Below are 14,309 nucleotides of genomic sequence, written 5' to 3'. Positions count from 1 at the left end.
TTTTCCCTTTTTTATTTTCTCCTTCAATCCCACCAACTCCTCTCTCACTTTCTTCACCTCCTCCCTTGCATTCTCTTCCATATCCATTTTAATTCTGTCCATCTCCTATTTCTCTTTAATCATCTGTCCTGTTCTTGTCATCTTTTCAATCTCTCATTCACATCCACTTTCACCCTTTCCACAATCTTATTCCTCCACTCTAACTTTTCTTTCTCCTTTTCCAACTCCAACTTTCCAACTTTCCAACTTTCTCCAAAATGTCCAGCTTCTTTCTCTTCTCCAGTTTCTCTTTCTGTCTATCCAATCCCTTGTCTTTCATATATTCCTCCTCCTTCTTCTTCTCCACTTCATTGACCTTCTTCCTCACCCTCGGTTTGTCTTTCTCCACCCGTCTCTCTGCCTTGCCACCTCCTTCTCTTTCCTCTTTACCTCCTCCTTCCTCTTCTTCATTTCATCCTTTGCGAACTCCACTCCCTTCTCCAACACCCCCTCCTTTATTTCTATCTTCTCTCCCTCCTTCTCGATCTTCTCCAGCTCTTCTCCAGCAGTGCACAGAGATCCTTCACAAGGTCCTCCTTCATCTCTCCATCCAAACTCTCTCTATCTCCCCTTTCCATTTCCCTCCTCCAGCCAACATGTAGTTCACTACTCCACAACACTGGGCATTATGATGCTTAAGACTCATGACATTATTATGCTCCAGAATGTTAGCCCCCAGAGTTCAAATGCAATGTTTCTGGTCCTGTGCCTAATCTCCTATGTAGACTACCATTGTGTCCTCAAATATGTCCCTACATCAAATATTATTCTAAATAAATCTATAGAGTGGGCTCTTTAAATGAACTTCTCCACCAGGGGTCCCCTTCCATTATGTAACAACTTAAATGGGGCCAGAACCATTTTTATATAAAATAAGGGTATGCTTCCAAATCATTCATAGTAGCTCAATGTATTTTTTCATTCTAAAATTGAGCATGTTTAAATATAATAATTTCCAACCTAACAGCCTTTTGCAATATACACTGCACAGGTGAAGTCGGAAGTTTACATACACCTTAACCAAATACATTTAAACTCAGTTTATCACAATCCCTGGCATTTAATCCAAGTAGAAATACCTTGTTTTAGGTCAGTTAGGATCACCACTTTAGTTTCAGAATGTGAAATGTCAGAAAAATAGTAGAGAGAATGATTTATTTCAGTTTTTATTTCTTTCATCACATTCCCAGTGGGTCAGAAGTTTACATACACTCAATTAGCATTTGGTAGCATTGCCTTTACATTTTTTAACTTGGGTCAAACGCTTCGGGTAGCCTTCACAACCTTCCCACAATAAGTGTGGTGAATTTTTTTCCCCAATGGGATTGAGGTCAGGGCTTTGTGATGGCCACTCCAATACCTTTACTGATGTGGTGTAGTCCTCAATGCCATCGGGAAGAATCCCGGAACATAATCCAGTCTGTGCTAGCAAAACAGTCCTGTAGCTTAGCATCTGCATCATCTGACCACTTCTTTATTGATAGAGTTACTGGTGCTTCCTACTTTAGTTTCTGCTTGTATGCAGGAATCAGGAGGAAAGAATTATGGTCAGATTTGCTAAATGGAGGGTGAGGGAGAGCTTTGTATGCATCTCTGTGTGTGGAGTAAAGGTGTTCTAGAGTTTTTTTTCTCTCTGGTTGCACATTTAACATGCTGGTAGAAATTAGTTTAAAAGGATTTAAGTCCGTGGCCACTAGGAGCGTCGCCTCTGAATGAGCAATTTCCTGTTTGTTTATGGCTTTATACAGCTCATTGAGTGCGGACTTAGTGCCAGCATTGGTTTGTGGTGGTTAATAGACAGCTATAAAAAATATAGGTGAAAAGTCTCTTGGTAAATAGTCTGGTCTACAACTTATCATGAGTAACTCTACCTCAGGTGAGCAAAACCTCGAGACTTCCTTAATATTAGATTTTCTGCACCAACTGTTGTTTACAAATATACACAGACCGCCACCCTTGTCTTACCGGAGGCAGCGGTTCTATCTTGTCGATGTAGCGTAAATCCCACCAGCTGTACTTTAAGCATGTCGTCGTTCAGCCACGACTCGGTGAAACATAAGATATTACAGTGTCGACCTACCTCTCTGATATCTCCATCTATTTCTCATGCGAATGATAGGGATGTGGGCCTTGTCGGGTGTCGGAAGTAAATCCGTTGCGTCCGACTCGTTAAAGAAAAAATCTTTGTCCAGTACGAGGTGAGTAATCACTGTCCTGATATCCAGAAGCTCTTTTTGGTCATAAGAGACGGTGGCAGAAACATTATATACAAAATAAGTTACAAAAAAACACGAAAAAAAAACACACTCAATAGCACAATTCCTTCAGAGCCCGTAAACGGCAGCCAGCCATTAACACAACCCGTGGACGAGCGATATACACCTAGTTTGCTGAAAGGTGTCACATATAAAGTGTGACTAGCTCATGACATTTAACAGTGGATGTACGGAGAAAATGTCCTCTTTTTCTCACTCCTGTGGGGTGGGGGTCTGTGCTTTCTAATTAGCTCAAAGTCAAATTGTTTGCCAGTGACGAACATTGTTTCTACTAGTAGAAATGGCAGGTTTGTTGTTACCATGTCGGCACGCAGCAGGTATTGCTTTTGTTCCAGCATGAGAAGGAATGGCGTCCCACTGTGATAAGTACCTATCGGCAGTCTATTGGCAGTGAGATTCTCTGGGTTTTATGCAGAAGGGTTCGTCAGCTATCCCCATTTGGTTCCAGGTAGAACCATTTTGGTTCCAGGTAGAACCCTTTTGGATTCAATACAGAACTCTTTCCACATAGGTTCTACACAAAACCCAAAAGTGTTTTATCTGGAACCAAAAAGGTTATCCTATGGGGACATCCGAAGAAACCCTTTGGAACCTTTTTTTTTTTCAAAGAGTGCATGATTCTCTATACCAATTAAGTCTGTCACGTGTACATGCCTCTCTGATGGCCTGCCAGGCACCTCCCAGGCACAATCTCCATACTTTCAAAAAGGTTTGGTGTGTTTAATTGCTAAGTTCACTGTAGTGAACTTGATCCACCCAACTACTCAGTTTGACGTCCAAATGAACATTCATCCCGACATTGACAGTAAGCCGGGAAACCAGTGATACACAAGGAAGTTTGATAGTCTCTGACTCATTTTTAGAAAGATATCAGATATCGGATCTCTATTCCAATATTTTCTTGTGTCAATATTTTATTTTGTGAGACTGAAGATTTGAATGGGAAGTTCAGTATTTTACATAGATGGTTCCTGAACCTGACAGTAGTCTATGGGCCAGGAGAAACTGTAATCCATGGTTTTGACAATACAAACTTCAGCTTACCTTTGCCTCTGCTAGCTAAAAAATCAATGGAAGTGATAGTGGCATGCGTGCAATTTGTTGCAATTAGTTGTAAAGTACTGGATTTCACCTTTATTGACAGTGCAAGTATATATTGTTCCTGATCTGTGTTTTTCTCTGTGTGCGCCCTCTTCTGTTGTTTAAGAGTGGAGCTTCTATTGCAGTATAATGTCTGTGAATATTTTTGAAAACAAGAAAGGTTGACAGTGATTGTCTCATAGATCTCAGATTAATGTTATCCATTCTCACAATATTTTCTGGTGTCCATGCCCACAAATATTAATTGTTCTATGAGTACAACCTAATTACCTTGAACTGAAAATAGACCTTTTCGGCAGGTTCAGGGGGTTAACTACCTTCATTCATTGTATGTCTAATTAAATATATTTATTTGATTCCGAGTTCTTCATTTAACATTTGTTTAACAGTCTTCAAAGAGGTGTTTTCATTTTCTTCATCCTCATCTTCCATCTTCATTCTTCTTAGTCTTTACCAAGAAAGAACAAGGAACCAGTGGTGTAAAGTACTTAAGGAAAAATACTTTAAAGTAGTACTTAAGTAGTTTTTTGGGTTATCTGTACTTTCTGTACTAATCATATTTTTGACAACATATACTTCACTACATTCCTAAAGAAAATAATGTACTTTTTATGCCATACATTCCTGACACACAAAAGTACTCTTTACATTTTGAATGCTTAGCAGGACAGGCATATCGTCCAATTCATTCACTTATCAAGAGAACATCCCTGGTTATCTGATCTGGTGGACTCACTAAACACAAATGCTTAGTTTGTAAATGATGTCTGAGATTTGCAGTGTACCCCTGGCTATCTGTAAATAAAAATACAAGAACATGGTGCCGTCTGGTTTGCTTAATATAAGGAATTTTACTTTCACTTTTAATACTTAAGTATATTTAAAACCAAATACTTTTAGACTTTTACTCAAGTAGTATGTTATTCTGTGACTTCACTTTTACTTGAGTCATTTTCTTTTAAGGTATCTTTACTTTTACTCAAGTATGACAATTGCATACTTTTCCAACACTTCAAGGAACCTTTGCAGCGTATTTGCTATGGTGTCAGGGTAAAGCTTCATGAATTTTAAAGGTCATTCAAACAATGAGAGATTTTTTTATTTGAATGACAATTTGTAAAAATAAAAATAAAACAATTTCAAATCACAAAACAGTATTGATCAGAAGCTACTGTCTATTCCAACATGATCACACAATAACTTTTACACTGGTTGAAAATCATACTCACAGAAAACAACAAAAAACCCACATATTTATCTGCCGATTTAGATGTATTCAAGTGAACTTCCCTGCTAATGAGTTAGTAAGTGACTTAGGGTTAGATATGGAGTTAATTAGTGACTTAATAAGGTGTGGTATGGTAGTGACAAAGGTATGGGGTTAGATAGTGTTTTAGGGTTATGTATGGTAGTCACTGAGGCAAGGGTTAAGCTTAGATTAGAAAACAAAAAAACAAACCCACCAAAAACAACAACACACCAGGATTTGTACAACTGCCACTTGCATGGAGTTTGTGGTGAACATTGTAAAATTCAGGATGATGCGGTCATTTTGTTTTGGGATGTAACAGCCAATACCTGCAGAAATAATATCAAAATAGGACAATGTGTGAGTAATTATACAGTATGTGCAACCTTTTGGTGACAGTTGTTATATTTTATGAATGTAAATAATATAAAATAACTCCTGCGTGCTTTTTTTCCTTACTGTATTTCTCTAGCTTTGCAGAGAAAGAGAAAGATGAAGACAGAGAGACGGTCCGACAGATCGTATTGACCGACCAAAAGACATTCCATCACTACTCACCCACATCCGGTCTGATTATGGTCCCATTCCCCCCAGTCTGAACAAGGAGCTCCCAGAAAGTCTTCTCAGTAGTGTTCCCAGCCACACCATTCACACTCACCAGGAAGGGGCCATAGTCGGGGTACTCTGTATAGGTGAAACTGCAAAAACAACAGAATAATGAATTTATTTGAATTTGAGTCATTGTGAAATGCCAGAATACCACAATTACGTTTGACAGTGAACAAGGTGCAAAATGCAGTATCACTCCATGCCATGCAATGAATGACACCTTGCACTACATAATATTGTCTGTTCATGGTCACTGAAAGGTTCTACACAATTGCTCAAACTGTAATGATTTGAACGCACATTTAACAATCTACAGCATCTCACAATGACACAATGGAAGCTAGTGATCTACTAACTTGAATCCTGAATTGGTCTGCAGTCTCCTCATGGCACCGATAAGGACCCCTCTGAATGCAATGTCAGTACTGTAGGTCTTGTTGGTGGTGTTTGAGATGTTGTTGACTACCACAAGCTCAATGGAATCTAGTCTGGAAGTGTCTGTTGAAAAACCATGTTGCCTGCGATGTCAATACTGTGGTGATAACATTGCAAAGAGGTAAACATGTTCTAGAAGTTAAAAAAATGCTACATTACTTCCTGCTGTGAGGTTCCCAGGATTCGAACTGTTGCCACTCACGGAGTGCGAGCCCGAGACGAACTCAGTAAATTTTAGGATGATGCGGTCATTTGGTTCAGGGATGTAACAGCCAATACCTGCAGAAATAATGTCCAAATAGGTCCGTGTGTGAGTAGGTATACTGTACAGTATGTGCAACATTTGTGTGACAGAGGTGTTGTTATATATTATGAACGTCATTGTAAATAACATGCATGCTTTTCCCCCTAATTTCTATCGGGTGATTTGTCCCTCAGCAAATACACCACAAAAAAAATGAGAAAGAGAGAGAAGAGGCTTTCCATCATTACTCACCCACATCAGGTCTGATTATGGTCCCATTCCCCCCAGTCTGAACAAGGAGCTCCCAGAAAGTGTTTTCAGTATTGTTCCCGGCTACACCATTCACACTCACCAGGAAGGGGCCATAGTTGCGGTCCTCTGTGTAGGTGAAACTGCAAAAACAACAGTGCTCACCAATGACACCTGACAACATAACATAAATTCACTGACACACCAACTGCCGAGAATTTAACGAAACAGCATGTAACAATGAGCCAATTTAACTTAATAATCTACTAACTTGAATCCTGCATTGGTCTCCTGCAGTCTTCTCATGGCACCGATAAGGACCCCTCTGAATGCGACATTAGTACTGTAGGTCTTATTGGGTGTGTTTGAGATGCTGTTGACTACCACCAACTCAATGGAAGACTCTGTTTAAATTATAATTTACAATGTCAACTATACTGTAGTGTATAGGAGATAGAGATGACATTACAAAGACGTAAAGTAAATAAATATATTCTACATTACTTTCAGTCAGGATTCCAGGAACCAGCAACAGCAGAGCTGCGGAGAGAAAAGATGCCATGATCATACTCATCATGCATTCAGGTTCTGTTGAAGTGTCCAGGACTCATTTCATACATTACGTTTTATGTTGAACCGGTAGCCACTCCTTATCTGGGGAGTTTCTGACAAGGAATAAAATGTATTTCCTCTTCCCTCTTTCTCAAGTTATTGTGTAATGTATGTGTAACACATGTTTTGAACTGGCATGTGCAATGAGTTCCAGGAGGGCTGTCCAACCCTCTTCCTGGAGATCTACCGTCCTGTGGGTTTTCAGTCCAACCCTAATTTAACACACCTGATTCTACGAATTAGCTGCTCAACAAGATCTTAACTAGATGAATCAGATATGCTAAATTAGGGTTGGATCGAAAACCTACAGACCAGTAGATCTCTAGGAAGAGGGTTGGGAAGCCCTGCCTCGGAGGATCTTTAGAATGAGGGCCACAAAAAATGAATGGAAAGTACAGTATTTATGGACACGCTTACGAACCAATCAACATACGATCAATAATATATTTTAAATTAGTAAACTGAACATCTTGATTAAATAAATGTATGAATAATGTCAAATGAATACCAGTATGGGGATGAGATAGGTAGATAGATGGGCTGTTTACAGATGGGCTAAGTACAGGTGCAGTGATCTGTAAGCTGCTTTGACAGCTGGTGCTTAAAGCTAGTGAGGGAGATGTGAGTCTCCAGCTTCAGAGATTTTTGCAATTCGTTCTAGTCATGGGTAGCAGAGAACTGGAAGGAAAGACAACCAAAGGAGGAATTGGCTTTGGGGTGACCAGTGAGATATACCTGCTGGAGCGCGTGCTACGAGTGGGTGCTGCTATGGTGACCAGTGAGCTGAGATAAGGCAGGGCTTTACCTAGCAGAGACTTGTAGATTACCTGTAGCCAGTGGGTTTGGCGACGAGTATGAAGCGGGGGCCAACCAACGAGAGCGCACAGGTCGCAATGGTGGGTAGTGTATAGGGCTTTGGTGACAAAACGAATGGCACTGTGATAGACTGCATCCAGTTTGTTGAGTAGAGTGTTGGAGCCTATTTTATAGATGACATCACCGAAGTTGAGGATCGGTAGGATGGTCAGTTTTACGAGGGTATGTTTGGCAGCATGAGTGAAGGATGCTTTGTTGCGATATAGGAAGCCGATTGTAGATTTAATTTTGGATTGAGATGCTTAATGTGAGTCTGGAAGGAGAGTTTACAGTCTAACCAGACACCCAGGTATTTGTAGTTGTCCACGTATTCTAAGTCAGAGCCGTCTAGAGTAGTGATGCTGGACGGGCGAGCAGGTGCAGGCAGTGATCGATTGAATAGCATGCATTTAGTTTTACTTGCGTTTAGGAGCAGTTGGAGGCCACGGAAGGAGAGTTGTATGGCATTGAAGCTCATCTGGAGGTTAGTTAACACAGTGTCCAAGGAGGGGCCAGAAGTATACAGAATGGTGTCGTCTGCGTAGAGGTGGATCACCAGCAGCAAGAGCAGCATCATTGATGTATACAGAAAAGAGAGTCAGCCCGAGAATTGAACCCTGTGGCACACACATAGAGACTGTCAGAGGTCCGGACAACAGGCCCTCCGATTTGACACACTGAACTCTATCAGAGAAGTAGTTGGTAAACCAGGCGAGGCAATCATTTGAGAAACCAAGGCTGTCGAGTCTGCCAATAAGAATGTTGTGATTGACAGAGTCGAAAGCCTTGGCCAGGTCGATGAATACGGCTGCACAGTAATGTCTCTTATCGATGGCGGTTATGGTGTCGTTTAGAACCTTGAGCGTGGCTGAGATGCACCCATGACCAGCTCTGAAACCAGATTGCATAGCGGAGAAGGTATGGTGAGATTCGAAATGGTCAATAATCTGTTTGTTAACTTGGCTTTTGACCACCTTAGAAAGACAGGGTAGGATAGATATAGGTCTGTAGCAGTTTGGGTCTAGAGTGTCACCCCCTTTGAAGAGGGGGATGACCGTGGCAGCTTTCCAATCTTTGGGAATCTCAGATGATACGAAAGAGAGGTTGAACAGGCTAGTAATAGGGGTTGCAACAATTTCGGCAGATCATTTTAGAAAGAGAGGGTCCAGATTGTCTAGCCCGGCTGATTTGTAGGGGTCCAGATTTTGCAGCTCTTTCAGAGGGGTAGCCATGTGGAAAGCATGGCCAGCCGTAGAGAAATTATTATTGAAATTCTCAATTATAGTGGATTTATCATTGGTGACAGTGTTTCCTAGCCTCAGAGCAGTGGGCAGCTGGGAGGAGGTGCTCTTATTCTCCATGGACTTAATAGTGTCCCAGAACTTTTTTGAGTTAGTACTACAGGATGCAAATTTCTGTTTGAAAAAGCTTGCCTTAGCTTTTCTAACTGCCTGTGTATATTTGTTCCTAACTTCCCTGAAAAGTTGCATATCACGGGGGCTATTCGATGCTAATGCAGAACGCCACAGGATGTTTTTGTGCTGGTCAAGGGCAGACAGGTCTGGAGTGAACCAAGGACTATATCTATTCCTAGTTCTACATTTTTTGAGAGGGGCATGCTTATTTAAGATGGTGAGGAAGGTACTTTTAAAGAGTAGCTAGGCATCATCTACTGACGGGATGAGGTCAATGTCATTCCAGGATACCCCGGCCAGGTCGATTAGAAAGACCTGCTCGCAGAAGTGTTTCAGGGAGCGTTTGACAGTGATGAGCAGTGGTTGTTTGGTCGCAGACCCATTACGGATGCAGGCAATGAGGCAGTGATCGCTGAGATCTTGATTGAAAACAGCAGAGGTGTATTTGGAGGGCAAATTATTTAGGATGACATCTATGAGGGTGCCCGTGTTTACTGATTTGCGGTTGTACCTGGTAGGTTCATTGATCATTTGTGTGAGATTGAGGGCATCAAGCTTAGTTTGTAGGATGGCCGGGGTGTTAAGCATGTCCCAGTTTAGATCACCTAGTAGCACGAGCTCCGAAGATAGGTGGGGGGCAATCAATTCAGATATGGTATCGAGGGCACAGCTGGGGGCAGAGGGAGGTCTATAGCAAGCGGCAACAGTGAGAGACTTGTTTCTGGAAAGGTGAATTTTTAGAAGTAGAAGCTCAAATTGTTTGGGTACAGACTTAGATAGTAATACAGAACTCTGCAGGCTATCTTTGCAGTAGATTGCAACACCGCCCCCTTTGGCAGTTCTATCTTGGCGGAAAACGTTATAGTTAGCAATGGAGATTTCAGGGTTTTTGGTGGTTTTCCTAAACCAGGATTCAGACACGGCTAAGACATCTGGGTTGGCAGAGTGTGCTAAAGCAGTGAGTAAAACAAACTTAGGGAGTAGGCTTCTAATGTTAACATGCATGGAACCAAGGCTTTTACGTTTACAGAAGTCAACAAATGAGAGCACCTGTGGGGTGGGAGTGGAGATAGACACTGCAGGACCTGGATTAACCTCCACATCACCAGAGGAACAGAGGAGAAGTAGGATAAGGGTACGGCTAAAGACTTTACGAACTGGCCGTCTAGCAAGTTCAGAACAGAGAGTAAAAGGAGCAGGTTTCTGGGCACGATAGCATAGATTCAAGGCATAGTGTACAGACAAAGTTATTAAGGTAGGATGTGAGTACATTGGAGGTAAACCTAGGCATTGAGTAATGAAGAGAGAGATATAGAGATATAGCTAGCAGTTAGCAGGCCGGGTTAGCAAGCAAGCAATTAGCATGCGCTAGCAGTTACAGACCTGGCAGGTAAGCTAGCAGTTAGCAGGCCGGGGCCGGCAGCTAGCAGTTAGTAGACTGCAGTTAGTAGACCGGGGAAAGCTAGCAGTTAGCAGGCCGGGTTAGCAAGCAAGCAGTTAGCAGACCGGCCCGGCAAGCTAGCAGTTAGCAGACCGGGTTAGCAAGCAAGCAGATAGCAGGGGCTAGAAAGTTAGCCTTTAGGGGACTTCGCGATGGGGGTAAGTCTGTTTTTGCCTCTTCGTGCGGTGATGTCGATAGACCAGTCGTGGAATTAGTAGGATTCCAAATAGCTCTAGGTAGCTAGCAGGCCTAGCTGGTTAGCATAATGGGCCTTCAGCGGGCGTCGCGCTGAGGGAGGACAATAATATTTTTAGGAGCATGGCCTTATTGGCCTTAATGGATGACTGTCATTCATATCCCATTCACCCAGCTCAATGTAACATTGACAGGTTTAGGCTACTACACGATCCTCGACTTTCCCTATACCCACCATGAGGTTCCCACAACCTAGCCTATGAATGAAAGTTTACAACGCAGGTGCAAAGGTGGAGAGAAATTTGAATAATCAAGTTGACAGACATTGACACAGTGAATACCGCATTTCACAATATTGCCTACATCTAGCTGATCTAGGGTGTAATCATTAGTCCAACAGTTGCAAATGAGAGTTTCTATTAGACAAATTAAGGTATGTTTTTGGGCTCCTGAGCGGCTCAGAGGTCTAAGGCACTGCATCTCTGTGCTAGAAGTGTCACTACAGACCCTGGTTTGATTCCAGACTGTATCACAACTGTCGGTGATTGGGAGTCCCATAGGGCAGTGCACAATTGGCTCAGCGTTGTCCAGGTTAGGGTTTTGCCAGGGTAAGCCACCATTGTAAATTAGAATTTGTTCTTAACTGACTTGCCTAGTTAAATAAATAAAATATGTTTATCCCCATTCTTTTTGCTTCCTTCTAATAAATGTTTTTCAACAGAATTGGCTGAATGAATACACCTCTGATCATAGCAAACACAGTTCACTTTCATATAGGGGTGTGCCGAGTAGTCGGACAAAACGAGTATGTAACGGATATGGGCAATTTTCTGGATACTATGAGGAACCGAGTATTTTGTTGATCGGAAGAAAACGTATTTTCGGGTGCCAGGAAGCAACTTTGTCATGCCAGTCAGTCACAGAGTTTCTAAACCATACTGTACTCTTTGAGTCGTTGATGTGCGGTCTGAATAACTCAACTGTCTAGTTTGCCTGTCTGTAAAGAGAAGTGCGGGCTGTATGTTGATCCTGCTGCTCTTGTTGGATAGAATGAAGCTTTATTTCTCCTTCTACTCACTTCATAATTTCACCCGATCACATTTCTTTGCATGTTTTCGGTCTGATCATTTAGGTTGCTGCTGCCTGCTATTATGATAAATCACATGGCGAGGACGTTTGCTATCAAGCTATCAATGTGCTTAATATCTAACAAGTGGGGAAAGGGTAGGGAAAACACATGAAACGAATGCGCAACTTGGCTACCGGCTGCAAGTTGAGGACACACACAGAGACACACGTACACACCCAAAAAAGCTGCTCCTGCAGCTTTTGTAGTTTGAAAGTGCAGGTAGGTATTTTGCCAACATCTATTGTGGCATATTAAAACGCTTTCATAGCAGCCACATACAAACAGCATGAGCCTCGTTGATTTTTCAGTAATTCCTTTTCGCATCTAGGCGCTCTCCTCTCACCTTTTCCCTTTGTTTGTGTACTTCAGTGCAAAACACATCAGCTGTCTGTGACAAGCCCGAAAAAAACATTCCAAGCCAAACCTTCATATCATGACCGCTAACTGTTACACACAGCCTACATCGTTGTTGCCATATAAGCTAACTTCAAGTCAACATAGCTACTAGAACGAATGTGTTAGTAAACCACTACAATCATGCCCTTATAAAAGTTTTGAAGCTGCAGTATCTGCAGTTGACTATGATATTTGGGTGCAGTGATTGCAGAATAACTGCAGTGTACTGCAGGTGAACTGCATTTATACTGCACTGTGACTGCACTAACACTGCAAAATTACTGCAGTAAAAAAAGTGTTATTTTGGACGTAGTATTTGCAGCATAAGTGGTCATACATGTAACTACCGTGTAAGTCTATGGAAGGGGGTGTCAACCACGAGCGTCCTCGATTTTGTATTGAAGTCAATGCACCAAGAGGAGGATGGAAACTAGCTGTCCTCCAGCTACACCATGGTGCTACCCTACAGAGTGCTGCTGAGGCTACTTTAGATCATTGCAAAACAGTGTGTTTTATCTAAAAATAATAACTTTTTAAATGTTTCACTATTTTTATTTTATGAAATTCCTCTGCTGTATAGTATCATTATTCTGTTCATATGGCTTTGGCTATGTGCAGTATAGGGTTTATGGATCTAAGTCTCTCATAGAATACTGTTAAGTTAAGGAAACACAGTACATATATAGAAGGTCATTTGAGTGAACTACCTGTTATGTGGAGGGTCTGTACCTATTCAGTCGGTTTATTTTTCTTGATTAGTCTGTAGATCAATTCCCTCCTCTCATCCTGCAACTCGCTTCTAACTCATAGCACCAAGCACCAATCGCTAATCTTCATCTGCTCTCTCTTTCTGCGATGTCTTTGAACATCTCAGGCCCTCTTCACACAATCACGCAACCCCCCCCTCAAGGTTTTGTCTTACATTCTCCAGTCCTTTTTTTTTTCAGCTCCAGCACTGCGTCCATGTATGGTTCCTTGTATTTATTTTTCTCCTCATTCAGTCTTTCCTCTCCTTCCATAATCTCTCTCACTCTCTCATTTTCTCCCTCCACCTTCTCTCTCACCAACTCCATTTCCTTCTTGACCCTGATTGCCATGTCCTTAACCCTCTACCTCTTTCTCACTCTCCTTCATCTTCTCCTTCAATCCTTCCAACTCCTCCATCAATTTCTTCATATCTTCTGCTTTTCTCTCGATTTCCTTTCTCTCTGTTGTCTTCTCTTCCATTCTCTTAATCTACTCTCTGACTCTTCATCTCTATCCTCCACTTCTCTTCCAACTCCTCCTTTTTCTGCTTCACCTGCTTCTCTCTCTTCTCCTCTATTTCATTCCTTCCCAGCTCCTTTCTTGTTTACCTTCTCTCCCACAACCTCAATGAACTCTCTCACTTTCTTCATCTTGGTGTTCCACATTTCCCCTGTCCCCGCCTTCACAAGCTCCACCTCTTTCTCTTCCTTCTCCTCCATCTTTGCCATCACCCTCTCTACCTTCAGCTTAAGCTTCTCCTCCATATCTAACTTCATCTACTCCACCTGTTTCTCTTTCTTGTCCTCTGTCTCTATCATCACCCCCTCTATTTCCATATTTAGCCTCTCCTCCATATCCTTCTTCACACGCTCCACCTCCACCTTCCTCTCCTCATACTCCCTCTTTCCCTCCACTTCTTTCTCTCCCCATTGCTGCCCCTCTTTTCCCTTTTTTATTTTCTCCTTCAATCCCACCAACTCCTCTCTCACTTTCTTCACCTCCTCCCTCCCTTGCATTCTCTTCCATATCCATTTTAATTCTGTCCATCTCCTATTTCTCTTTAATCATCTGTCCTGTTCTTGTCATCTTTTCAATCTCTCATTCACATCCACTTTCACCCTTTCCACAATCTTATTCCTCCACTCTAACTTTTCTTTCTCCTTTTCCAACTCCAACTTTCCAACTTTCCAACTTTCTCCAAAATGTCCAGCTTCTTTCTCTTCTCCAGTTTCTCTTTCTGTCTATCCAATCCCTTGTCTTTCATATATTCCTCCTCCTTCTTCTTCTCCACTTCATTGACCTTCTTCCTCACCCTCG

General features: G+C 41.9%; 1 protein-coding gene across 1 annotated transcript; it reads right to left on the bottom strand.

Moving 5' to 3' along the window:
* Positions 1 to 363: 363 nt before the first annotated feature.
* Positions 364 to 13,472, bottom strand: LOC135575050 (uncharacterized). Its single transcript, XM_065027208.1, has 9 exons — positions 13,370 to 13,472; positions 6,707 to 6,790; positions 6,474 to 6,606; positions 6,206 to 6,345; positions 5,869 to 5,988; positions 5,631 to 5,772; positions 5,224 to 5,363; positions 4,897 to 4,994; positions 364 to 534 (listed from the first exon to the last, which is right to left on the bottom strand). Exons 1-9 carry the CDS (start codon positions 13,470 to 13,472, stop codon positions 364 to 366), a joined length of 1,131 nt encoding a protein of 376 aa, XP_064883280.1.
* Between the last annotated feature and the right edge of the window lie 837 nt (positions 13,473 to 14,309).

The sequence above is a fragment of the Oncorhynchus nerka genome, linkage group LG14 (genome assembly GCF_034236695.1).
Source record: "Oncorhynchus nerka isolate Pitt River linkage group LG14, Oner_Uvic_2.0, whole genome shotgun sequence".
NCBI classification, from domain to species: domain Eukaryota; kingdom Metazoa; phylum Chordata; class Actinopteri; order Salmoniformes; family Salmonidae; genus Oncorhynchus; species Oncorhynchus nerka.
The sequence above is the reverse complement of the archived record's forward strand: the minus strand, read 5'-3'. Positions and strand labels throughout refer to the sequence as shown.

What these genes read in the sequence shown, in the direction of transcription:
- LOC135575050 (XM_065027208.1), bottom strand. Translation starts at nt 13,472, where the DNA reads ATGGAAGAGAAGACAACAGAGAGAAAGGAAATCGAGAGAAAAGCAGAA. An exon ending in TCCTGGAATCCTGACTGAAA is followed by an intron (nt 6,607 to 6,706) that starts GTAATGTAGAAT and finishes TAATTTAAACAG; the next exon opens with AGTCTTCCATTGAGTTGGTG. An exon ending in TGGCAGTTGTACAAATCCTG is followed by an intron (nt 535 to 4,896) that starts GTGTGTTGTTGT and finishes GCTGGAGAAGAG; the next exon opens with CTGGAGAAGATCGAGAAGGA.